The following is a 27401-nucleotide window of genomic DNA, read 5'->3' as shown; positions in this document are numbered from 1 at the left end:
CAAAAGAGCAAAAGTTTTATCAGAAATGCAAAATATACTATATTTACTTGCATTTCATGTCAATTGCAATATAATTGCCTAAATGCATAAATGCAATATTGGTAAACATTTTCAAATTGTTAAATGCGAAAGACAGGTAGAATACTATTGTGAAAATAGAGAAGAGATGAACTTTAAAATATAGAAATATGTGTATTGGACTGTAGTAAAAGTAATTAAGAAAATATACTCTGAGAGAAAAAAATATAGATTGAAAAGTTTGCATATCTTGAAAATAAACAATTCTAAAATAAGTTTTTTTGGATTGAACAAATCTAAAATCAATAAAATCAATTAATCAATCGACCAAAAGAATTGTATGCAAAATTTGAATTTTATGATTAAAATCATATTTTTTTAACAATAAAATCTTGTATCAAGAATGTTTAATCTTCGTTGGAAAGAAGTTTGAAAATCTTGGTATAAAATATTTTCGATAGAAAAAAAAAAATTGTTTTCTTATTTCTTAAAATGTTGGAATTCCCTTCCTTTGAAATTAGAACCTAATTTCTGTGTTGTTGCTGTTAGCTCAGCAAGAATAAACCTTATAGGTTCAATTTTGATATCATACAATCTTGATTCAAGATTTTATTATTGATTTTAGGACGACTTTTCTTTTTGTTTACAGCTACTTTTATATCTAAAATCTTGCCCAGCCTTTTCTGTTGTGTATCATGCTTAATAACTCGCATTTATTTGGGTATTAAAATGGCAATTACTTTTTGTCAAATTGCTTTTGTTATAATCTGTTTATGTGACAGCTAACGACGCCAGCTATTTTAATTGTAAATTGTTCAATTAATTTGCTATCGTTGCGAGCAATGCTTGTGTTTGGGGAACTCCTAAATGAATTCGAAACGTAGACACAAGCCCCTATATGTTTATTTACACGAGACATAGCACACTTAATGCACATGCCACATGCCACACAAGCCACACATGCTCCCAAATTGCTGCTGGGCCTTTAAAAAGCAACGAAAACGTTGAAAACTCGCACAATTTGTCAAGAGTCGGTGTCCCAATGGGTTTGTACCTCGACTGTGGCGACTTCTATGTATGTGCCTGCGTCTCTCTCCCCCCTTTCCCCCTCCCCCTCGTAGTAATTGCTCTGATTGTTGTCGTTGTCGCGACTCGGTTGTTGTTGCTGGTGGTGGGCGTAGGTCATGCTTGAGGGCACCATATTGCAACATAATTATATCGTTTCACCTTTTCTTTCATTTTTTTTTTATATTCTGTTTTTTTTTCTCTGTGTTTTGCTCTCAGAAATGAGTTTTTAATGACGCAATGATAATTCAATTTGTTGGTGATTTATGCTGCTTGATATTGTTGCTGTCGCTGTCGCTGTTGTTACCTTTTGTGATGTAACGAGCATTCAATATGCTGAAATCGAGAATGTAATTATGCATTGTATTTGTGCTGAATTCAATTATTGTTAAGGTGTGTGCGGCTGAACAACATATTCAAATGATTACAGTGTTTAATTGCCAATGCAAAAGAGAGCGGAAATTAAATAAATGCTTATGAAATTTAATGCTGCTTCTGATAGTTCAATACTTAGCTTGAAAGCTGTTCTCACTTTACTTACAAAGTGCACGTTACAAACTGTTACCACTCTGGCCATAAGCTGTGCTCACTTTGCCTGCAATGTGTTTCTAAATTACTTTAAAAACTGTTCCTATTTTGGTTCACGAACTGTGTCCACTTGACATGCAATGTGTATTCACCCTTCCTATAAACTGTTCTCACTGGTATGTAAATGGTCTTCACTCTGCTTACAAAGTGTTCCCATTTTGTTTCTCTGTTAACTTGACATTGCTTGTCACTCTATTTTACACACTTCTGCTGTTCCCACTTCCCTTCAATTGTTATCACTCACATATTACTTACTAACTTTTCTTAAGCTTCTATAGTTTTAAATGCAATAATATATTAAATATAAATATTTTGTATATAAATATGAAATTTGTTTGTTCTACTCACATAGAAAGTCAGCTCGACTTCGTGGTATTCCTTTGGGGCACAGATCTCGCTGCGACTGCGACAACAGCCGCTGTCCTCGCTGCAGCGAAACAGCTTGGTGCAATGTGGCCTGTAGATTTTCGAGGGATCCCGTTCAACACGCATGCAACGCATCTGCGGCTCATGGCACATTGCCTCCTCCATGACAGTTCTATAATGTTTTTCAGCCAGTTCTGCAAATAAAGTGTTCAACAAAACTTTTACCAACTGCTCTTTAGTTGAATATTATTTTGACACTTACCCGAGTCGGGATTATGACCACGTCGTGAATTTGACACCGCTTTCGGATTGCCCAGCTGTTTGTTCTTCAATTCAGTTAGCTTGCCGGGTATATAATTGTGTGAATAATTGTTGTCTGCATTCGCATTCTGTAACAATAAAACGAACACAATTTTGATTAATGAAGTTTTTGCTGAATGTGAGTGTTAATTAATTGAATTAGAGCAGAAAGCTGTAAATGCTGCACATTAGTTCTGACACGTCACTAGAGCAGCATTGTTTAAAACTGCTCCCGAGGGGTCGATGGTGGGGTCAGTTGCTCGACTTTTTCGTTTGCCACATTACGCATACGCCATGTGCAGCACATAAAAGTCATCACTAAATAAAAGCCCCATTTGTGCTCTGCTGATGGCAATTTGTCACAATTTTTATTGTTTCGGGCATGGGCAGCGAACATGCTGAGATTCAAACACAGAAGGCAGCAGGCAGCCAGGTAACGTGCCAGACAAACATCAGCCAGGGGCGGAAAGGGAAAGGGAAGCTAGCTGGAGGCATCAGACGAGCAAATGCTGCAGAACTTCATAAACTAAGAACTCATGTGCACATACTACAACAATTGGTACAGCAACGACAACAGCAACGGCAATTGCTGCAACGTGGCCCATAAGCAAGAAGCAAGTAGAATTTAAGACACAACGAATGTCAAACACACTGCTATTCCTTAAGGATAATATTCGTAAATAAGAGAGTGGCAATACAGCAAAATGAAATAATTTCAAATATTTATATCGAAATAAAGTTAAATAATGTATTCAACAAGTTTTTATATTAAAGAAAAAGAAGATAATAAGATAATCAATTATTATACTAAGTATACATTAAAATAAAACAAATTATGTTCCAAGTACTTATAGTAGAAAATAAAATAAAGAAATATAACTATGATGTATGTACAATAGAGGAAAAAATAAAAATATGAATACCAAATATTGTTAAATTATTATTTTTTTTTTTAAATTATATCAAGCAATTCAATAAAATTTTGATGAAGGGAAAGTAAACTAATACATATTTACTAATAAATCAGTCATTTATTTTTTTATTTTCTTAAATATAACTATTTATGTTATATTATTTTACTACAATGAAAACATTTGTTATTTATTTTATGAAGTATTTATAATTTTTTCAAGTACATATTTGTATTATTTTATTTCACTCCAATATGTACATGCTTGATAATTGTATTACGAAGCATTTTGAATTAGCTAGTATTTATATCAAATGCACTTTATTGCAATTGAATTTGCCAGTCTTGATCTCTTAACTCCTTCTCAATGAATTCGAAGTGCAGCACATAGTCAGCATACTCGCTGCCTGTGGCTTGTGGCATTTATAACAATGGCAACACAAAACAAATTGGCAGTCAAGGCAATAAATACAGGCAGCAGAGCAATAGAGAACAATGCCAGACGCTGAGACGGACAGTTGCCGAGAACTGAATAGCAGAACAACAACACAAGCAAAAGCAAAAGCAAAATAAAACAAGAAACAAAAATGTTGACCAATGCGCACAATTGGCAATTTGTGAAGTTAAGCGAAATTAATGAGCAGCCAGGCAAGCAGTCATCAGGCAGCAGGCAGCAGGCAGTCAGGAAACAGGCTAAGCTTTGCCACCAAATGAAGAAGTGCTGAGCATTTAGAAGGCTAAATAAAAGCCAAAAAGCTGAGCAAATGTCCAAAAATGAAGCTGCGACTGCGACTGCGACTGAGTTAGAGAGGCGAGAGCTCTTAAGTCTGTTCATTAGTCACACAGGAGTTGCAAGCAAGACGCATGAGGCAAGACTCAAGGCGAGGCAAGGCGCCAAGGTAGCCGCTGCTGAAGAGCAATTGGCATAAATCTTCGTCTTCATCTGCGTCTTGGTCTCTGGTATTTTTTTCTTTTTTACTTATTTGTGTTTTGTTCATTTCATTTGGCTTAACATTTGGTGGCCCAAAGCCAAAACAATGGCGCTTTGATGTTGCTCAATGATTTTTAGCGGCTTAACCTTGGGCTCCATATGAATGCTCCATTGTTCTGTTCCCACTTCCCGCTTCCTTAGCTGTCTCCCCCCCTCCCCACCTCCGACAATAATGTGGCGTTAATGCGCAAATGTATGGCATTGTTTTTGTGTGGCATCAAGTGCTGACCATTGGGTGGCATTAAAGCCAATTCAATTTGATTAAAATGCTCTGTTCTCAATGGCCGATAGATGCTGAAGTTGTAGTTGTGGTTGTAGTTGTCATTGAGCTGACACAAATCGCTTTGTGGCCATTCAATTGATTGCCACTGCATAAAAAAGTGCCATAAAATAAAGGTAAGTTTTCCAAAAGTTGTAAGCCGTAGAAGACTAACCATAAAACAGCCATCTAATATTTCGCAATGCTTAAGTACCAGACCAAAATATATGTGGCAAGAAACTATATTAATAAAAGCTTCAAATGTTTGAAGTCGTTGCTTAAACTTAGGCCATATTCCTAAGAAGTGAACTAGAAGAGTTATGTGGCATTTATAGTAGAAACAGTTAAAGCTTCTTCTCAATTTGATTACTTTTGGCATCATATGAGTTACAGGTTTAACAGAGTTTCTCAAAATTGTTTTAAACAAGATATTTAAGGCCTATTTAATACGATTCTTAGTTGTTTTGGCTGATAACGTTGTACATTTTATACCCTATAATAAATTTGAAATGTAGTACTATGTCAATATATCAAATATATCCCTTAGAATATTTTCAGTCTATTAATTTGGTATATTTTAAGTATAATACCGCACTGTTTTGCTTTTATTCCAATCGGTAGCGGGTATCTCCCAGTCAAGCACACTCTGACCTTTCTTACTATATTAGTCCAAGTCTGGTTGTTGAATTGTCGAAAATACTGTAAGCAATTGTTAGTCAATTAACGAATATAGTTTTCCGAATGTTAGTTGTGCAGCTGACATCGTTGTCAGTGGCAACTGAAGCTGGCAAGCCACATTTAGTTGAGATACCTTTGGGGCATCAAGTGAAAGTCAGCAGCAGACAAACGGGCTCGAATATAGATATGGTTTTGGCTAACTGCATCTGATTGCACCACCCACGATTTACACCTGTCTGCCAGCCTTCCTGCATCTTTGTCTGTCTGTCTACCTTTCCTCTCTCTCTTGTTCTCTCTCTTTCTCACTCTTTCTGTCTGCATAAACTGTCTGCTGCAGGCAGATTAAATTGAGCAGCTTGTTGGTCAGATCGCCGTCGAAGCTCGGCCAGCTGACAATGGAAGTTGCGTCAAACTAAATTTGAACAAGTAAAACACAGCGAGTGCGGGGAGAAGGGCAAGGGGAGGTGAGAGCACACAGAGCTGGTTGTTTGACAAAGGGTTTGTCGGTCACCTCCTCGAACAGCTGTTGCTGCTGCTGCAATGTTGCTGTTGCTCTGTTGCTGTTGCTGGCAGCCATCCAGTCGACAATTGCGCTTGTTGCAACAATTACCCAGGGTAAGCAAAGAGAGAGTGCGAGCGGGAGAGGACAAAGAACAAAGACCAGCAGCAGCAGCAGCAAGAGCTGAATGCAGGCAAACGTTTTGCAGTGTGTGTGTGTGTGTGTGTTAACGTGGCCAACAGCCACGACGATATAATTTAAGCTGCCATTTCGAATTATAGCGCATGTAGAAATGCATCCCCAGCGTAAAGTAAGCAGCAAATGACTGCAGGCAAAAGCTGACTGAGAAGTAACCTGCACGTAGTCATTGCGAGCTGAACATGAAATATTCAAGCGCTTGATCAAATTTAAATAACGCAACACACAACACAACACAAGAGAACAGAACACAGCGCAACGAAATGAAACGAAACGAAGCAGTTCTTTAAAGTCAGTTCGAGTGAAAAATAAGACACCTGGGAAATTTTGTGCAAATGCTAAAGCAGCTCATAAATAAAAGTAGCAGCAAAAGCAACAACCTGATAGCTATATAAATATAAATATACGCGTCTCTGTGTGTGGGCTGTGCATGTATTAGGCAATGTAAACGTGTCGTATACGCAATAATTAAGTTTACAAATGCCAAAGGCCAAGTGCCTGGGTCTCGGTCTTGGTTCTTGTTCTATTTAACAACAAAGGGTCCCTTTGGGCAATAAAATGTAAGAATAATAATATAAGAGATTGTTATTCTTGAAGTTGTCCTGCAGCTGGGTCAGTTTAGTTGGCTGCCAATAAGCTGCTTGATGACTGCAATCGACAAAATCAAATGCCACAAAAAAGCAGCTAACAAATGCAGCAAAAAGATTGAACCATTACAGTTCTTTTCCTTTTCCTCTTTCGCTCACAATAAATAATACAAATTTATGCGTTACCCTAAAAGAACAAACTTTTTTGCTAACAATCAACTTTTACACAACAAACTTTCTATATATTGTGTGTGTGCTGCTTGCTATCTCCTTCTCTGCTATTATTGCCATCTCTTTTACACACACACAGACACACATAGCGCATGAAAGCTTTGTGGTAACATCAACTTCATTGCCATTATAAAGTTGAACAAATAAAATTTATATGAATTGCAAAACGCATCAAGCAAACAGGTAACGAAGGTGAACTTTGCAGGAGCTAAAAGGGGGAAAGTTATGGTGAGGGGGAAGAGGGTCAACTCAGTTGCACTTTATGTTCCATGTGCAACACTGCGTCTCTGTGTAAACAACAATTACGAGAATATTTCTATTGCATTGTTGGGGCCATTCTCTGTGTAAAAATTACTCTACTTTAACTGCGAGTTCTTTTTTTATTTGCTACTTGATAAATCATATAAATTCTATTATGTTCAAATTAATTTTTCACAAATGTTCTATTATTACAATTTTCATAATTAAAATGAATAGTGTTAGACGTATAGCTTCTTTTTCATATAAATGATCAATTTTTTTGTACTTCTAAATTAATTTTTTATATAAATAGTTAAAATTTTGTCGTATATGTTATCTTGTTATAAACTTTAATAATTATTAACACTCAAAATGATTTTCAAATTGGCTTGTTGATCTATTTAATTTATATTGCTGATTTTGCTAAACGTTCTTTAAAATGTGAAACTCATATTTTACTCTACGAATGAAACTCCAATTTGCAGAGCATTTAAAGTTCCATATTTAGCACAAAAAACTTTATTATTTGTTCTGTTTTTATTTGTTGTCAAAGTTTTCGAGCGATGTGCATACAAAACGCTTTTGACAATTTATTTTTTTTTTGCTGCTGTAGTTCTCTGTTCAGTTTCAAGTTTTGGTGCCAGTTGCTGTGTGGCTGTGTCTGTTTCACTTGCAGTTTTTAAACATTTACGCCACTATCTGGCAGCTGACTTTTATCGTATGCACATATATTTCAAACGCAAAAAAGCGACAGCAAAATGAAAACAACAATAAGATATATGCAATTGTCATGCGTGGCGTATGCGCAATTTGCATGCAAAACAAAAACCCAGCAAGTAACGTGCGCCTGAAAGTATGCAGCAAAAAAAACTGAAGCATGCCAGTAAACCACAAACAGTAAGGATTAACAGACGACACAAATTGACGGCGTGATTTGTGTGTGAGTGTGGGGATCACAGAATATTTCTATTGAGCTAATAATAAATTGAGGCACGCTGTTGCTATGCAGTCGAGCAATCAATTCAACGCGTCTCGTTTGCCACTTGGTGTGTATGACAGACTGGCAAACTGTCTTCGCCAACACTCTCGAGTACAGAAAAAAAGTGTGCGCAGTTTTTAATAAGCGCAGAACTGTGATGAATGCAATGAGGACGCTGACAGGCTTGCAGCCAGACAGACTGACTGACAGACAGCTGCTTCATCTTGGGGGCACAATAGCAACGCAAGTTGACAGCAGCAGCAAACTCTGCAGTCTGCAAGTGAAGCAGTTGCTCTCTAAAGGTGATAAATATCCAACGATGCAACGAAGTGGAAAGTGCCATCAACAGATGCGCAACTTCAGCTGCAACTCAAGAGCCACGACAGCAATTAAATTGCCCAGACTGCAGAGTAACTCTCGGAGTTGACTGCACAAACTCGATGACTGATGATTTAGCTATGCAATTTATGATTTGCTCAAAGGATTTACTTAACAAATACGTTTGTGATGGGGGCCAGCATGCTGCAGACTTTGCCATAACTCATCTGGGTTTATAATTTTCTGGTTGAGCTCTCCCTCTGTCGACGGCATTAAAATAGCAAGACGGAGGGAATTAGCGTAAAGAGTTCTCAAGGATCTAGCACCGCATTAAGGGCATTAATTAGGACAACTATGTGAGTGCGAGTGCTGAGTTGAGTGACGACCTCAACGGCTTTTGCGGTCGAGTATTGCTTGGGCATGTGCTGGTCAAAAGCGAGACGTCATTCGCATGCATGCGAGCATAACTCAAGCACAAGTATCTCTGGTGGTAGTATGTATAATTCGCTCAACTACACAGTGGGCGATTTGGTCCCGCTAGCGGCATTTAATTAATAACTTCTAAACTAAAATAGATATCTTCAGTCGGTTTTTTTTCACTGATCAGAAAAAAATCATAGAATTTTTTAAGTTAAAAAATTTTTTTTTTAATTTTTTTTTAATTTTTTTTTTTAATTTAAAAAAATTTTTTTTTTAAATTTAAAATTTTGTTTTATTTTTATTTTATTTGAACTTCAATTAACATATTTCATATATAAACTTTATCTAAAAAATGATGGGATGATGGAAAAAAATGGGATGACTTCTGAGTGCAATACTAAAAAAAGATCCCTTTTTGGTACTAACACTGTGTCTAAAAAGTACCATAGTTTCAAGGCTAGCAGATAATATCAGTTGATATTACACATTTTGGACGCCACTGATTCACACTTTCGGCTAATAAAGGAGTTAGACTGGACTTAGTTGAACAAATTAAGTTCTACTCCACGAAGGACAGGTGTACGCTAATCCGGGCTAGTTGTTAATACACTGAATTACCACTACGTTTTATGAGCTACACATTTATAGACCGGTCACAAACATTGATTTTTTAAAAATACATACCTTGAATATTATAAAAAACCAAACTTCTAACAAATTCACCAAAAATTATAAATTTCCGAGGAACTCAAATTCCATGCGCGCAAAGAGAAAAAATTGTGTAAAGCTCTTTGCGAAATCATATGGTGTGTTTGACCGATCACAGCTGATGATCAGCTGATCGTAGAGCTTTCAAAAAGCTTTTAAAAATCTAATCAAAGCATCTGCTATCGATATGTGAAAAAATATTAACGGATTTTTAAATTTGAAAATTTGAATTAAATGCCGCTAGCGGGACCAAATCGCCCACTGTGAACTAGTTTGCAATTCAAAAGGCTTTGCATAACCGCAGCCAAAAGTTTACTTTGCATAGATAAAACCACAGAAAATACTTGGCAACTCTGCAATGGCAATGGCGCTGACGATGTGTGCGGCCAAAAAGCGCAGTCAAAACCAACAACCAACCAGGCAGTCAAAACCGTTAACAGCCAGCAGCGACCTGCAGCTACAGCTGCTGATGCTGCTGTGAAGAAGCTGGCCAACTGGCCGTAAAGCCAAAAAGTGTCAAAATTTATGAACGTCTCTCACACAAAATTTAAAAACTGCAACTTGCGAGGGCTAACTGCAGTCGGTGAACCTGCTTCATTCTGCGCGGGTTATGTAAAGTTTAAAGCCTGCTTTTAGGCGAAAAACACAAACCGCAAAAAGTTTTTCCTTCGCACAAAGCGTCGAACAAAACAAAACGGGAGAAAAACATAAAAAACAATGAGAAAAAAAAAACACAAACGAAGCCCAAAAACCAAAATGAATTTTCAGTGTTGCCAACTTTTTGCGGGCTTGCACTATAGGAAATTTGACCACTTTCTCTGGCCAAAATTAATATCTCAAGAACGGAGCAAGATAATTCAAATCGGTTTTTTGCATTAGGTTAAGACAACCATTATCTATTGAAATTTAAAAAAAAATGGGTGTGGCACCGCCCCCTTTTTTTTTAATTTAAGTAATTTTGCGAAAATGTTTAAAATACTATACAAGAAATGTTTCTATAATAATTATTTTATATATTTTGTAACATTAGTGGGCGTGGCACGTTGTAATTTAATAAAAATTACAAAAAAAAAAAAATTTCATGCAATTTGTTTTTTAAAATTTTTCATTTTTTTTGGTGGTAAAATCACTTTTTTCCTACTTATATCACATACTACATATAAGAGTTAACAAAAAAAATCAATTTTGTTTTTTTTTTTCTCGACATTAATTTTCATTTAACCTAAAACTCTAAATTTTTGCTGTAAGATTACGTTCTAAAAATTAAAATTTAAGGGATTTGTGGTTATTTGTGATCTTTTTAATTACTCTCATTTGAACAAGAATGAAATACTCTACAACATAGAAAACATTTCATCGAGGCAATCTGGTGCAGTCACTTTTCACAGCTTTCGAAAAATGAGACTCCATCAAAAATATCCATTTTTTAGGTTATTAACAATTTTAATCTATTCAGGGGACAACACGATTTTTTTACACATTTCACAAGCACAAACACATAATACAAACCACTGTGGATACAACTCATTTCAAAAATTTGAACAATGTGCTTTAATTTTTCATTATTGACAATTGGAAAATTGCAAGAAAAATGCAATATGCAAAAACACGTGAACTGCCATTCACACAGCTGTGTTTATCAGCTGATATTTCTTGAGTGGCGCCATCTATCGAAAATTCTGGTATGCAACATTGATGAATGATCTATTGTGAACACATTGCACATAAAATTAGTTCAATCTGCCAACTTTCAAAAAATGACTTTTGGCCAGAGAAAGTGGTCAAATTTCCCATAGTGGCTTGTTGCTGCGGGCAGATCTAACACACACACACACATACATCTATATCTGCAGCTGCAGCAACAACTACGAGGAGCAAAAGTTACGCATATTTTACAGTACACGAAATGCAAGCAGCTTTATCCCAACTCCTCCTCCTCCTCCTCCCTCGCCATCCCTTAATCTAAAACTCCCACAGCTAGTGCTAAACGCTAGCCATAAATTCATTTAGTATGGCAACGTTGCTCATAAATTTTCTGCTATCGATTTTAAAGGAAATCCGAAAAACACAAAAACAAAAAATAAAATAGAAATACGCAACAGCAACCAAAAAAAAAGGAGCTAAGCCAAAAGCCAAAGGCGATAAAATAGTTTTGATACACTAACAATGCGAGTCCAAAAACTTTTACAAGCTGCATTTACTACAGTTTTTTGCTAACCAAAAACTACAAATTCATAATTGAGATATTAGAACTATTACATGCCTAATAATTTTAATAAATTTATTAAAAGCATTCAATTTTTTAGATAATTATAAAAATGTGAATCGTAAATATAACATTGAATACTAAACTATTGCCATTCATTTAATTGAATTTAACATTCAAAGCGTCTTGAGCAACAGTTTGCTTTGAAGATCGAAAGTTTGTAATTGTTCGGAATTAATAGTGAAAGTAGTTTAATATTTAATTTCTTCAATTAAAATCTAAGAATATAATTTTTAAGATATGCAACGAAATTGAAAAATTCGTTTAGGATTTGAGTAGTTTTTCCGCTTTGTATTTAATTTTAATAAATTTGTTTTAAATATTTCTTTTAAAATTTGCTGATTCTTTAAGAAATCTGTTTCGAATTGTCAATTTGTTTATTAAATATACTGAATACTAAAGTTTGTGAATAAAAAATGCAATTTTAGAGCATAGCTAATTCGGCACTAAGAGCATATTTTTTTGTTATTATTTTTTCTAACTCTCAGTTGGCGTAATTTTGATCAATAAATCACATTTGTATTGCGGAACGAGGCAGCAGCTGTATGTGGTGAAAGAGTTTTGGGCCAACAAAAAAAGAAAAAAAAAGAAAACACAAAAACGAGGCAACAATTTAGCGGAGATGAAAAAAACGCAACGGAAACGGAAATCAAAACGCCATTTGAGCAGGAAACGAATTGGACTGGACTTCAACTAGAGACTAGAGCGGCAGGTTTATCGTATAAATGCTGCAGCAATTAAGGCAACTGACAGTAAGCGAGATGAGGAGCCGAGCAACGGCAACAGCTACAGCAACAACAACTGGCGACAATTCATTGTAGAAGGCAGAGAGTTGAGTTGAGAAGCCGTTGGAGACTCTCTCATTATGTGCAAGTCTTATGGCCTTTTTTGGGTTTTTGCACTTAATATTAATGACTTGCTGGGAAATTAATTTCCACGACTTTCACTTGCACCCCCGCTTCGCTCTCTCTTTCTCTCTCTCTCTCTTCTCAGTTCCCCCGTCTGTCGTGCGTAACATGCGCATCAAACATGCAGCTTGGAGCTTGGAGGCCATTGTGGGAGCCGTTTCATTTTGGCGCCGTCCTTGCCTCGTCTTGCCAACTGCCAACTGCCAAGTGGGTGAACATTGATTTCCGTCGGTTGACGCTTCGGACCCTGGTCGAAAGACAGTACAAGAGAGAAAGAGAGAGAGAGCACACAGCTCATAAATATTCCAGAGGCACGCGCTCTCTGCCCAAAGTGGGAAAACGAGGCGACAAAGTTGCAGACCATGTACAACAAGGAGACGACGACAACGACGACGGCAAAGGCAAAGCCAGAAGATGTAGAAGAGCCAAACATTGATTGAAAATAAATAAATTCGAGACGCCGAAGGAGGCACCAGAGGGAAGCAGATGCAGTGACGATAAATTTCTTATAACGAGCAGTTGCACTTTCAAAGCGAGTGTAGCAAAAATGATTGAATGAACAAGGCGCTGACTGAGTTTTAATAATTGCTTTCAAATCGAGATGTCTTTGAAAGTGAATTTGTGAATAACGAATAAAGTATTAAAAAATCTGCTAACTAAATTTCAAGCTGTGTTTAAATACATTTCTGAGTAGTGACATTTCTATAATATTAATTAATCCTCGTCAAATAAAGTAAAGTAAAGGAAAACTTTAAAATCTCTCCTCTTAAAAAAGAGTATTTGCTTTGTATATTAAAAAAATGAAAACTATAAAATCTTTGCAGAGAGTTTTTGAATGATTCTATAAATTAAAATAATTACAATTTGCATTAATTCGATTCTTAGAATAAAAATTAGTTTTAAAAAAACAAAAATGTCCTCATATCCTTAGGCTTATATAATATTTTAAACCTATTTAACATGCAACACTGTAGCTCAACAACAACTGTGAGTCTCACAATTCTCTATAGAGCTCTTATACCAGATTGCTCTTGAAAAGATTTGAAAACTTTTCTTTAAATTAGTTTACAAAACTTGTTGCATGAAAGTCGAAGCTTTGTTCAAAATGTTGTGCAGAAATTTAGCAACATAAATGAGAGAATTTTTTATCATATTCTTAAGTACAGCAATAAACCGAAATGTATATGTTACGATTCTATAAATTTAACATGTCGTTAAAATTAAATTTTGTAAACGAAAGCCATATTTTTGTAACGCACCTTGCAAACAAATTGGTCGTATTTAAGCCACGAGTATTTCGTAAAATACAATTTATGCAATTTTGTTTTATCTCCCATCTCTCGTCTCTTGGTAATAATTTCTTATGCCACACGACCCGCACACACACACACACACACACACACTGAGAGAGTCTGGCAAACACACGTACATCAATTGAGATAAATTCATTCATATTTAATATGCATATTTAATGACAGTTTATTGGGATTTTCTGCCGGCGGCATCCATCCATATTGCCTCCAGGCATTGCAATTTATTGATTTCAATTTCGATTTTACATTTAATTTTTCATCATTTTACCTTAGATGCTCATCGCTGTGATCCATGACAGTGCAAAAGTGCTTTAAATAAATGATGATGGGCTTAAAATTCACACAAAGTTCAACTGAAGCTGAAGACGTTTAAACACGTTTCCAGTTTCCAGCTCAAATTTCTCAAGAATTTCTCTTCATCAATCTGAGACGAGGACCCAGAGGATGTTGAGGCAAAAGAGAGAATGAATTGGCTTTGACTTTAGGGTTCATTGGCTTATGTTGCTTTCAAATACTCTCAGAATGTTTTCTATATCATTTCAATTAAGTGCAGCTGGCGCCGTGTGTCCTCTGTCTGCATAGTTTACACAAGCCAACAACAACAACAACAACAGCAACAGCAAATGGCCAAAAAATAGTTGAACTTCTCCTGCGCTGTGGCATTTTGTGACTTGTTTTCGGGGCTTGGTGTGTGATTGCAATTTAATTAAAAAACTTTTTAAGCCAATGTATCTGTGCCTTTGGTAGCTTAAAATTATCAGTTTCCCATGGCTAATTGGTTTTTGGGTCCCTTGTCAACTTGGATTGCTCATTAGCCTCTTGAGTAGCGCGGTTTCTAAGCTGTTGTCAAACGGTTTCTTCTTTGCTTTGAGGCGTTATCAGTTGGCATTTCAAGTACATTTCCCCTCTCTACATAGCTGTACTCGTATTCATCTTTGTGCCTTATCGTGCATTAAACCTCTGCCCAGAACAAGTGCAATCTTTGTTAATCTCCCGAGCGCTGCACTTTGAACCTCACCCTTCTTTTGTTTGCTCAACACAGCGGCAAGTAAATTGAATGGACTTCCAGAAGCTGCAGTTTGCTCTTCTTCTTATTCTTCTTCTTTCTGTGTGTGTGTGTGTGTTTCTATTGTTCTTGCCGCTCTCTAATAGAGTCTAATGAACTGGGAACAGACAGCAGGTAGAAGATATTGCAGTCTACAATCAAATTAGGTTTTATGTCGGGTGCAAGAATCCTTTTCTTTGTGGGAATAGTTTTGATGAAAAGAGTTGGGCGAGAAGAAAGAGTGTAATTTAATTGTATGCCTAGCTCAATTACAATCTCGAGTGTGCTCATAAAAGAACAGTTCAATTACATTTCGTAGAATGAAGGATGTAGACTTTGAAAGTGAAATATTTTTCAATTTGAAAGACATTTAAAAAAGATTGCAATTAATTGAAAAATGTTAAAACTTCTGAAGGAATTATGGAATAAGCTGACAACTTTACAAATAATTTAAATATTGTATTAATAGCTAAATTAAGTGTGCAGACTTTGATAATGAAATATTTTTCAATTTCAGAAGTATTTACAGAAATTAAAATAAGTTGGGAAATATTTAAAATTCTGAAGGACTTAAAGCATTTTTCATTCACAACAACTTTATAAATAATCTAAATATTATTACCGTAATCAAAGTGGATTTTTAAATATTGTTAAAACTTCCGAATTATTGAATAAGCCGGCAACTTAACAAATAATATAAGTATTATTTACGTAATTCACGTTGATTTAAGTGTAATTTCTGTTGTTGCCGGAAATTGCTGCGTTTCAGTTTAATAAATAGTTCTGTCCAAATAAGCGCACATAATGAACGATTTATTAATTTTATATGCTCTTTATCTCCCATAAATATCCACGTTAATTACGGCAGCTCACTTTCAATTGTTGCTGAGTCTGATTCTATAAATGTGAGCGACAAAAAATGTAATTAAAATTCGCATTCTGTCTGCAAGAATTTAATAATTAATTTTTTGACTGCACAAATGTTTGCATTAAATTAAAATGAAATATACTTTTGTTGTATATTTGTGCTAACGTTGCAAACGTTGCATATTTCAATATTTGAATTGTGGAATTTTCTCTGTTAATTTTAGTTATGTATATTCAGTTGACGTGTCGTGTCAGAAGTGTTGGTCATTCAGCTGGATAAGCTCCATTTGGCCAGCTTGCCACTGCCACTGCCACTGCCAGAGCCAAAGCCATGCCCCATGCAACAACGATTGTAATCAAAACAATTCAAACCCGTTACGCGGCTTTTGTGGGCTTCAAATTGAATTTACCAACTGTCCGATTCATGTTTGTGCATGTTTCGCAAATATTTGTTTAAATATTTTGCGCTGATGTTTAACATGTTTGCCATTCGTTTTGCCGCCGTTATCCCTTTTTAACATATGTTTTGTTTCGGTGTGTGTGCATTTTATGGTCATTTTAATGGCCATTCCCCCATTCCCCATTCCCCCAAACCACTAAAACACGCCCACAACCTTTTGGGCCCATTCATTGTCCCTTCAGTGTCGTCCACGTGTCCTTTGGGCATCGCTTCGCATAACATCGCATCGCATTGCGTTGCGTTGACATTTCGCATTTTGTTTTGCCATTTGACTGCATTTGACAGAAGTCCAAATTGGTTCTCGTGTCGAAAAATAAATTCACGCTGCGTCACACAAAATGGCAATTTATGCGTAAATATTTTTATACACACACACACACAGCAATGTTCAGCTTTACTATTTCTTTTTTATGCACTCCAACGTGTCATTTAGCTGGCTGCAATTTATTATTTTATTAGCCTAAAATTTTGTTTAGGATTTGCCACGTTTTCATTTGTCGAAATTTGTTTAAGTATTGACTAAATGGGGGTTTCAACTATGATTTTTAATTTATTCAAATAAATTCTAAAAAAAAATAACTATAGAAGTTTGCAGCCGTTTTAAAAATTCAGTTTCGGATTTGAGCAGCTTTCGCTTTGTGAAATTTGATAGCCTAAAATTCTGTTAAGGATTTGTGAAATTTCCAATCGATGAAATTTGTTTCTAGTTTGATGTTTAGCTTAAATAATGAAATTCAAACAATTTTTTAAAAATAACAAAAACTGCTTTAAAAATTCAGTGAAGGATTTCCTCAGCTTTCGCTCTATGAAATTTAATAACTTTAGTTACAAGTTGTTATTGTTAATTTAATTTCTTTATGCTATAAATGTTTGGCGTAAAAGAAATGATTTTTAAGCAAATATCTGCCCAATAGCTTAAAATTCTGTTTGGGATTTGTGATTGTGATTGATTTTCACTTTTTAAATTTCATATTTACCTTTTTCATATCAATTCTAAACTACAAATGTTTGCAACTGATTACAAGATTTTTTTCAGCGTTTATAAATGTATATTTTATACATATATTATTTTAAAGATTGGTACAAAATAATCTGCTTTCCTTTCCTTTTAATTTATGCCTAAATTTTTTTTTCTGATTTTTATAATAAAAAAGGTCACCAAAAATGTAATTGCTTTTTACGTTTCATATTTTGAATACAACTAACTCTATATTAAGACTATCGTTGCACAATGAAACTTATATTTTTTTTAGGGATTTACACTTTGTTTGCTCAAGGACATTTATGAAATAACTGCTAATGCATTTGTTATTAAAGTTTTAGATTTCAATGAATTCAATAGACTTGTTTATTAAACAAAAAACTGTTTCTTATTGAACACAATCCCAATTGGCCTAAAACTTTTAGCCTCACAGCTTTGTTGCATTATTAAATTTGAGAAATAAAATCAACCAAAAATTAAAATGAATTCAATAAATGTTGCCCTAAACAAGCAATTGTTCCTTTAAGAAATCTCTGCACAATTTGTTCGCTCTTTAAGATGAAAATTACCATGCAATAGCTGCAAAATGTATAAGAAAACTCTCTGACTTGCAAGCCACAAACATGAGCGTGTGTTAAACAATGTTTATGGGGCAAGCAAAGGATGGGGGAAGAAAATGTTATTAAGGTTGCTTAAAAACATATCTAAGCTTTTGGTGCACCGCAGATAAATGTGTTTTGTGTATTGTTGCTGGGTAGTGTTATTGTTATTGTTCTAGTTAGCCGTTGGCGCTGTTGGCGCTGTTGGCCAAAAGGCAAAACCACACAACAACGTAAACATTGTGCCACATTTTCGTGGCAAGTCCGCAAATGAAAGCCATAAACTTTTCTGAGGGGAGGGAGCCCAAAAGGTAAAAGGCAAGAAGGACTGTTGCACAGTTGTTGCCAAGTGCGGCTACTTTTCAAAGTGGGTCAAAGGCTACTATTTGGCTGGGCATTAAAGATGAAGTAAAAAACAAGAAAAATACAGAATATGCATATAAATGAAATTTCAAGTCAAATCAGCGTCAAGTTAACAATTCAATTAAAGTGCGACTATTAAATGAAATTGCAAGACAAGCGAAATGAAATTTGCCCATAAACAAAACCAATTCGTCACGTTTCGAGACTGATTCTGTCTGAGTCAGACTTGAGAGGCGCCTCCAAAAGTGCTTCGAGTCAATTGAATATTCGAAGCACAGACGAGACAGAGACCTATTTGATTGACTAGCAGCTGCAGAGAGTGCAGGTCGGGGGCAGGGGGAGGGGAGGTTAGACAAGCGATAAACTAGAGACTGCACTGCACTTGCAGACTGAGTGTTGTTGTCAGACGATCGTATAATGTAAATATTTGCTCATGTCTCGTTGTTGACTTGACCAACAAAATTGGTCACGATCGTTAAACAGACGCTTATTGTGGTTGTTGCGGCTGCTGTTGCTGTTGTGGTTGCTGATGTGGTTGCTGTTGTGGTTGCTGTTGCTCTATGTGATCATAGCGGGTTCATCTACCTCGCATGTGAGTCTCTCTCTCTTTCTAGCACAACTGGTCTCCCTCTACTACTTGTGAGTGGAGGGGGCGTTGCAAGTTCAATGCTTTGCCATTTGAAAGCGGAAGCGGCAAAGCGCTGTTGTCAGGAGTGGCTCACTTAATGGCAGAGTGTGGCAAAGAGACCACACACAGACAGCGCAAAGAGACAACTACGGGTACTCACATATGTGGGTGGCTCTTAACTAAGTATTCGTTTGCGTATTCGTATTCGCATTCATTTTCGTGTTTGTTTCGGTTACTTACATGTCCATTGTTGTTGGTGTCTGACAACAGCAAAAGTCCCTCGGCTGCCTTTGCCTGCAATTGAAGTAGAGAAGCGAAAAATAAGCATAAGAATTATTGTTCTAGGTACTTTTCTACTTGCTAAACTTTTACAGAGCGAGATAGAGTGCGAGACAGTTGTAAAGTCAAAGTTAGAAGCCTCGTTTATGGCTTACAAATGTGGCCAAACAAAGTTTTTACAGTCCAGTTGCAGCCCCTTGAGGCACCTCCACCTAACTGCCTGCGACTCACTCTCTCTCTTTCTCTTTCTCTCTGACAGACATAAAAATTATTGCAACTTCTCGGTTCTCGGTAAATCGCTTAATGGTCGACAGTTGTTTGCTTTGGACAGCATTTTGCCAATAGCCACCGCAGCACCACTTCAACCACTCACACACACACACACACACACACACACACACACACACACACACACACATATACACAGTGTGACAGATAGTGCTTGATTCACTTGGTGGCAAGTCTCCGTTGCATTTGCCGCATGCATTAATTTGCCACAAGATATTCATTAAGCGTTTGCGGTGAGGCAAGCAAATAAGTTGTACTTTGCGGTTGCCTTGGAGATTGAGATGCTACTTTGTAATTATAGCGATATATAGAAAATTGAGTAGAGAAAGAGGAAGTAAGCAAAACTTCATCTGAAGGCAGAGTAAATTACGCATTGTCAAACAATAAGTTCAACTGTTTGAAATTGTGATTTAGGTAGAGAATTTCAATTAAAAAAATTAAATAAAATTATAATTTAATATTTATGATAAATAAACGAAGAATACGTAATTAAATGTGAACGATTTTAAAGAAAATGGAAAGTTGAGTAAGTTGTTGAATAATTAGATGTGTATTGAAAAGATGTCATTATGATAGATTCAACTTAATTTGAAGGCAGAGTATATAATGCATTTACAAATATAACTGACTTTGTTCTTTAAATACATAACTAGAACTGAAAGTAAATTATACTACAATACTTATGAGGAGTTGCTTCAATTTATATTTGAATGTTTTGGCAATGTATGAGACTCAATTAAAGGTACAATTATATATTTTACCATAAGATAATTAAAATTATAATAACTACTAATCGAATGCCTGCATAAGAAAAGTAAAAAATGTTTTGTCGAAATTTAAATAAATTAGATTTTACTTTAACATTTTGTGAGATGTTAATGACACGCTAGTATAATATACATTTATGTACATATTTACATATATACCATATCTGAGTATACCATGTGATTCTTATTATACTCTATACAATATAAATATACTGTATATTTACAAATATACTACATACAGTATATACGACATAGATACTAGATATGTATAAAAGTTTATATGACAACGTAAATACTAACAACTTAGCTCAACATTAAATGCTGTTTTCGATAAAAATGCCATTCTATTTAAAGCTTTAAAGTTGCACGTTCGATTGTCTCAATTATATGGCAAAAATAGCGCATACTTTGATGGCATAATACGCATAATAATGAGGCATAAAACCAGAGCTTCTGCAAGAGGGCCTGAAGTTGCCACACGCTAAACTTAAATCAATGCGCTACGCATATCAAAATAACTTGTTGCAATCTCATCTAATCACCCGGGGGAGACAATCATTAAATGTTGCACACACATTCGATGGCTGATAGATACAGTAAACGTGCACCCCCACTCATCCCGCACTCTCTCCACCTGCCCCACACAGTCAATTGGTGCTCGAAGTTTTTGCGCAAAATAATCCCTATATAATCATCATAAGCAACTGCTGTTTATATGCAAACAGCCGCAACCATAAGCCGCAAATTGCTGTGGTGTGGGTGTATTCGATTCTATCTGCGAGTGTGTGTGTGTGTGTATGGAAGTGTATTCGAGTGTTGCAACTTGTTGAGTCATGACAGCGTTTAGTATGCAGCGTTGGCCTTCAACTGGCGTGGCACAAAAGCTGCCTCTGCCAATGGCCCATCAATCAACATCCCAAACGGATCCAATAGACACCCAACAGCAACAGCAACAATTTGCAACAACAACAACAGCGGCAACAACGACAACTGAGTGGCACGCTGTCCGCACTTGGGCGTTGTTTTTATTGCCCTTGTTGCAAGTTGAGTTTTCTGCTGTATTTTTTTTTTATGGCTTTGCGCGCGCATCGCTTTGCAACATGTTGCCGCGAGTTGGGCGCGTTTTTAAACGCCACAAAATGTTGACAAGTGAAATGCATTCCATGCTCGCGAATTTAATTGCGCTTTAATGCAATGCATTTCATTAAAACTCAAACAATTCCCAGGCTGCACATATTCGATCATCATCATCATCAACATCAACATCGAAATAAATTGTTTGAATTGTGCGTTCAACTTTCTCGCAAACAATGCACAAGGCTGCTGTCGCTGCAATCCTGCCACAAATTGTTGCATTCATAAATTATTTACAATTGTAAATCAACTGCAGAGTTGCCTTCACTATTGTTGTTGTGTTTGTTGTTACTGCGACATTCGTGAATTTTCGGTTCGCCACGCGGGTGTCAATTTGTGGCCTTAATTTACTTATTGTCAAAGCGGCAACAAATAATAAAAAAAAATAAATATGTAAATATTGCTTAAAAAAAGACACTGCAATACTGCAATCGAAATAGTTTTTCAATCAAGACAAAAAGGCAATTAACGATTTGCGATTCAATGCACACACATGCCACATGTGGCTCGAAACTGTTGCATTAATTCAACTTTTTTTTTCCACCGTTTTTTAATTGCTCGCAAAAGCTGCCAATTGTCAAAACTGCTCTGCTAATTACAATTGGTTTATTTTTGTTTTTTACCTAATAAGTATTCTGTCGATATTTATTTCAATCAGTAAATATTTTAGTTGTGGTTCAGTGGATGCAGATTCTCTCTGTTCGGTGCACTTAAATGCACTCGAATGATTCATGAGTGTCATTCAAATATTTATTCAACAGAGATTATGCATGTTTTTTTTATCACTAAATCGTGCGAACGCAGTGAGATTATTATTATAACATTATAATCTTATTTGAATTGACACGTTGGTGTTACATATGTATAAAAATGTGTGAAAAATGTACAAAAAATCTGTTAACGAAAAGATTATTTCATGTACTAAAGACATTCGGAAAAATGCATTTAAATACTACAAGCAATAACTATAAATTATAATATGCAAGCATTAAATTTAATTCAACAGGGATTACAGCTGGGTTAAAAAAATTTAATTTCAAAAATGTGTAAAAGTATTATGGGAAAAATCTGTTTACGAATACATTCCTTTTTGTACAGCTTCGAGGCCTACCACGTCTTTCCAAAAATTCATTTAAATACCACAAGTAATAACAATAAAATACCAATAAATATTTTCTTATATAAATATGCAAGCATAATATTAAATGTTATTTTAATTTATGCGAGAATAATACAAAAAGCGGCAAACGTTTTCTTTTGCTTTCTAAAAATGCCTATAAATATTGATTAGCAGAGTTTTGCCCAGCAAAAAAAAAAAACAAATCACGTGCATCGTTTTGTGGCACGTTCATTAACCGGTTTGTTTGCTATGCATTTTGTGGCACACTTCCTTATTGCCATGTTCCATGTTCCCAGCAGAAGAAAAGCGGAAAAAATGAAAATAAATGAATTGAAATAAAATGGGAGAAAACTGAAACTCAAATTGAATTGGAAAGTGTGAAACGCCTTCAGCTTGCATTTTGTTTCTTTATTTTGCGCAACAAATTATCTGTGACTGTGACTGGGCCAAGCCTTCAAATTGGCAGTATTTCTCAATTTCTCAATTCAGAAATATTATGCAAAATACAGCCACAAGAACTGGGAGTGGGAAAGCCATGCCATGGCACAGAGATCACAGAGAAAAACCCAAAAAGTCACACAGAAGTGGGCACGCGACAATTAGCACATCATTGACACATGTTCCGATGTTCCAAGGGGAGAAACAAAAAGAGATTGTGGAGAGGAGAGAGAGGAGAAGGAGAAGAAGACAGTGTCTCGTTTGTCGTGAATGTTTATATTTGTCGCCGCATTGCCGAGAAATGGAGCATTTTATGCTCCAATAAAAATAATTAAGTGGCGTAATTGATAATGTCTTTTTGTTGTTGTTTTCTTTCATTTCTTTGCTTTTCTTTTTTTTTTTATTTGTTAATATTCGAATGTTCATGTCAAATTTTTGGTGACTTTTTTGACAGCACGAGTGTTGTTGTCTTGTCTCTGGGCAGTTTGTTGGGATGTTTGTGTGAAGCGTGACAAATTTATGGCAAGCGATAAGCTTTGTGGATGGAGGAAGTTGCAACATGCAACAAATGTTAGTGCGTCCCATTGGCGACTCATAATCAATGATCATTGCTGTTGCAGCTGCTGCTGAGAGTATCAGCAAGTCGTTGTTAAGAGACAGAGGGGAAATTTTGTATCAGCAATTAAATAATTAAGTTAGTGAAGTGATGATCTGCTAAACTCATTTTGTGGCTAGCTTACAGAACTTTGAAAGAAGTTGAAGAGATTCAATAATTGTATTTAGAAGTTATTAAGTAAGTCAGTTGAAGAAAAATTATATATAATATATTATTTCGATATGAATTGCATTATACTGCATATTCTATACAAAAATTACATTTTAAAGCAAAAATAATAATTCAAAGGCAGTTATCTTTAATGTGCAGTCAAGTATTGATTCAATTAAGCACATTACATTAATGCATATAGAATTCCATAAACTTAAACATGCTTTAGATATTGACATCAGATTTCTGCAGTTAATTTTAATAGATACTTGGTTTTATTGCAGTTACATTCAAAGTAAAAAATAAAACCGGATTATTGTAGATACTTGTCAATGTGTGTTTTGCTTCTGACTGACAACTAACTCTCTCGTAATTAAATTAACATTTTAAATCAAAATAACAATTAGGGACCTTACATTGCTATAGATAGAAATCTATAATCTATAATAAACATGCCAATATTGAAATCAATTGCACTTATTCTAAATGCGGACTCCACTTGACTGTTAGTAATTTAGCATATAAAATATAGAAAAAAGCAAAAGCAAACGCTATAAATATAGAAAATAAAGGTTATTAATGTCTCTTCTGAATTAAATTCTTTATACAACTGCTATACAAGTGGTGGCTATAAATTCTTCAAGTGATGCCTCAATGATTCCTCATTTGGGACAGCAAAACTATATTTTTCATTATTTTTGCAGTCAAGTACTTCATTTATTTGCCATTTCTGAGCTATGTACTCAGACCTCTTGCCAGCTATTAGATCAACTCTTCTTCTGCACTCTCGAAGTTTGTTTGTACACCGTTTGTGTTTGCAGGCATTTGACATGCCCTCCTGCACTTAGCAAAATCCAATGAAAAACTAACAAAAAAAAAAGCGAGTCGACAAAGAATGAGTGCAGAAAAAATGGAACTTTGGCAAGCTCTGCAATTGACAACTGAGTGGAATAGAGGGAGTATAACTCTCACCCACTGTGAACAGGAAAAAGCGAAAGAGACACACACATAATAGAGGAAAGAAAAGGCAACAACAACAGCGAGAGGAAATTTCAAGTGCCGTGTCGAAGCATTGAACTTTGGGTACGCACAGCATTTGCAGCCAAGCTTCCATTTGATTCGTGTCCATTGCACTTTAGGTATGTGAGTGTGTATCTATGTATGTGTATCTCAATGTATTTGTGTGGCGCTGACTCAACATTGATGGCGTGACCAGGTCCCAGAGTTACAGATACAACATTCCACAGACCCCGAACCAAAAACAATCTCTCACTCAGTAACAACATTGTTGATCTATGAACTCGTTGAGTTTGCCAATGTGCAACATGAATACCCGCATTTACAAAAATATCTTTTGCTTATACTACTTACGAGTAGATATATGTACTACACTCTCAACTTTAACTGCACTCAACTCTTCTGCAATGAGCTGCATAAACAAATGCTTGACTTTTCCGACACAAACTTGCACAATTTTACAGTTTGATTTTCGAAATGAACTTGAGAGTTTTCTGTGATAAATTGCTAACGAATTGTGCCAGAGAGAGGAGACTGCAGAGATTTATTGAAGGGAAGAGCTTATACCCTTGAAAAAAGTTACTGTAGCTAAGGTAACAAATATAAGATAAGGTAGCAAATGGGCATAAAAAAAAGAAGTTATTTGTGTGGTAAATAACTTTCAAAATAATAGCATAAAAAGTGTCACATATTTTACTCATATACAAACTTTGTAATCTGCCCACAATTAACTTAATATACCCCATAAAACGGACGCATTGAAAATTGAATAACAAATTGGGAAACGATTGGCTCGCTAACAATTCTCAACTGCTTCATGGGGGCAGCCCCACAAATTGACTCAATTTAAATATCGATTAACAAATAGCAGACGCAGCAGCAGCAGCAGCATCATTTTCCCCTCGTTTCCAATCTTAAGTTACAATTTTGCTTTGTTGCTTGCCGCAGCAAAGCGTGACAATATTTTTTGTCTTCTGAGACAACGGAATGCTTGAATGGGTTAACATTTATTTGTTTGGAATTGGATGCGATTACGTGTCAATAAATCTTGTTGATATGCATAGAAGACAAAAGGTCATCATAAGCAGCAAACGACTCTCGACTAATTAGGCACCGCCCACTTGATGTGCAACTTTCAGTTTCATTGTATCTTGTGGATGCACATGCTTGTTTGTCATGCTTGAAGTGGCCAGCATTTGGTATTCAAAATCGAATCGAATGTTACGTTTTATTGTGTGTAAATATGTGTATTCGTTTACAGAGGTAACAATAATGCCATAAGTGCTGTTTATGGCACTTTTTTCATCATCATCGTCATCATTATTATTATTATGATTATATTTCATTGTGTGATTTACGAGAGTATTTACAAGAGTATCTTACACTCACTCACTCACTCACGCTTCATATAAAGACCCCTTTAAGGGCGTAACGAATGCAAATATTGACAGATGTTCAGATTGTCCAACCGAACAACTGACAATTGACTTAAAGTTTGTGCGACTTGTTGTCAGCTTTCGGTTTTATGTCATAAAGTTATAAGCTACCAAACCTCGCAGCGCAGCTCTTCATTTTATTGAGGAGTCATAAACATCACTTTCAGAAGTCAACTGGCCGTGTGACCCTAAAGTGAAAATTGTTTTTATTATCGACATAGTAAAAGAAGAAAGAAATAAATAATAATAATAATATTTCTCTAAGCATTAAATGCGCATAAAACTCTTTCGATTGTGTGTCAAATGTGTCTCTCATCAAACTTTTTTTATGGCTCAAGATTAAAGGTTGTCCACCAAGTGCGTGTGGCATGTGACGACGACCACACGAATACAAATCAAATTGCTTAATTGGCTTGGGGATCTCCCGAAGAGCGTGAGGAATGTGTTGTATAGTGAATGTGGCATGCCGCAGCCATCAAATCGCTGACAGTTTGAAGTTTCAAGTGTGTCACACAACGTGCATTTCTTGAACAAATTATAGACTCGCTTTGCGTGTGTTTAATGAATAGGGCGGTTCTTGTGCCCGATCGATGCTCCTCGCTTGATTAAAAGTTGAGAGTCAGAGAGGAGTCAGCTCAATCGAGTCTGATCATGTCAAGTGCATCGCTGGGTTCAGAGTTCAGCGTCTGACATTGATGAGTGTCGGATGAGGGTTGATAGATTATACAGCACGAAGTCGAACTGTGCTTAATTGTAATTACAAGCAGAGGTTAATTAATCAAACAAGTGTAGGTAATTAAATTGGAAGGCACTGCGACAAAAACTACAGCATTTAATCAGTGTCAGCCAAGAATAATTGAATATAATTATTTTAGTTTGCAGAATTTCTTTTATAGTGAATTCACTTTCACATGCTGACAAGAAAAATGACTTTAAAGCTTCTTGCTATTCTTTCTTTTGCATTTTTTGTAAGCAGCTTTCCACATGCACTCAACATATCTCAAATATTCTGTTTCGACTTGTCAATTCTCAGCTACTTTCGATTTTGTTTCCTTGTTCCCAGAACTTTTGCACTTTTGTCTGCACATTTAGTTTTTGAATTTATGTCTGACTTCACTTAGCACACACGCATCTAGTATCATAAATTTTGGTCAAATTGTGGCCCAGTAATGCCAGTCTATGACTTTTGAGTGGATTTAATCGTAATTCATTGCCAGCTGCGTCGCTGATTTAATTATGTTTTGCAAATTGAAAACACGTCAAAGTGCCCAGAGCGTAAAGTAAGTAAAAGATACAAAAAAGTAACTGACGGATGGATGGTGGCCAAGAAGCCACCACAAAAACAACATGTGTCTAACCCCAGGCGCAAG

At 35.8% G+C, this 27401-nt stretch overlaps 1 protein-coding gene across 4 annotated transcripts in view; it reads right to left on the bottom strand.

Annotated features, from left to right (window-relative positions):
• Positions 1-27401, bottom strand: part of LOC117564629 (probable WRKY transcription factor protein 1) — an 82009-nt gene that overhangs the window by 6995 nt on the left and 47613 nt on the right. For 2 of the 4 annotated variants that reach the window (XM_034243485.2, XM_034243488.2), the window contains exons 2-4: positions 19027-19080; positions 2300-2426; positions 2020-2231 (exon numbers count right to left, since the gene is read on the bottom strand). In XM_034243485.2, the coding sequence (XP_034099376.1) occupies positions 2020-2231; positions 2300-2426; positions 19027-19080 (393 nt within the window). The remainder of the gene's footprint in view (positions 1-2019; positions 2232-2299; positions 2427-19026; positions 19081-27401) is intronic. The other 2 variants (XM_034243487.2, XM_052002410.1) reach the window with 1 other exon arrangement.

Source organism: Drosophila albomicans, chromosome 2L, assembly GCF_009650485.2.
Source record: "Drosophila albomicans strain 15112-1751.03 chromosome 2L, ASM965048v2, whole genome shotgun sequence".
NCBI classification, from domain to species: domain Eukaryota; kingdom Metazoa; phylum Arthropoda; class Insecta; order Diptera; family Drosophilidae; genus Drosophila; species Drosophila albomicans.
The sequence above is the reverse complement of the archived record's forward strand: the minus strand, read 5'-3'. Positions and strand labels throughout refer to the sequence as shown.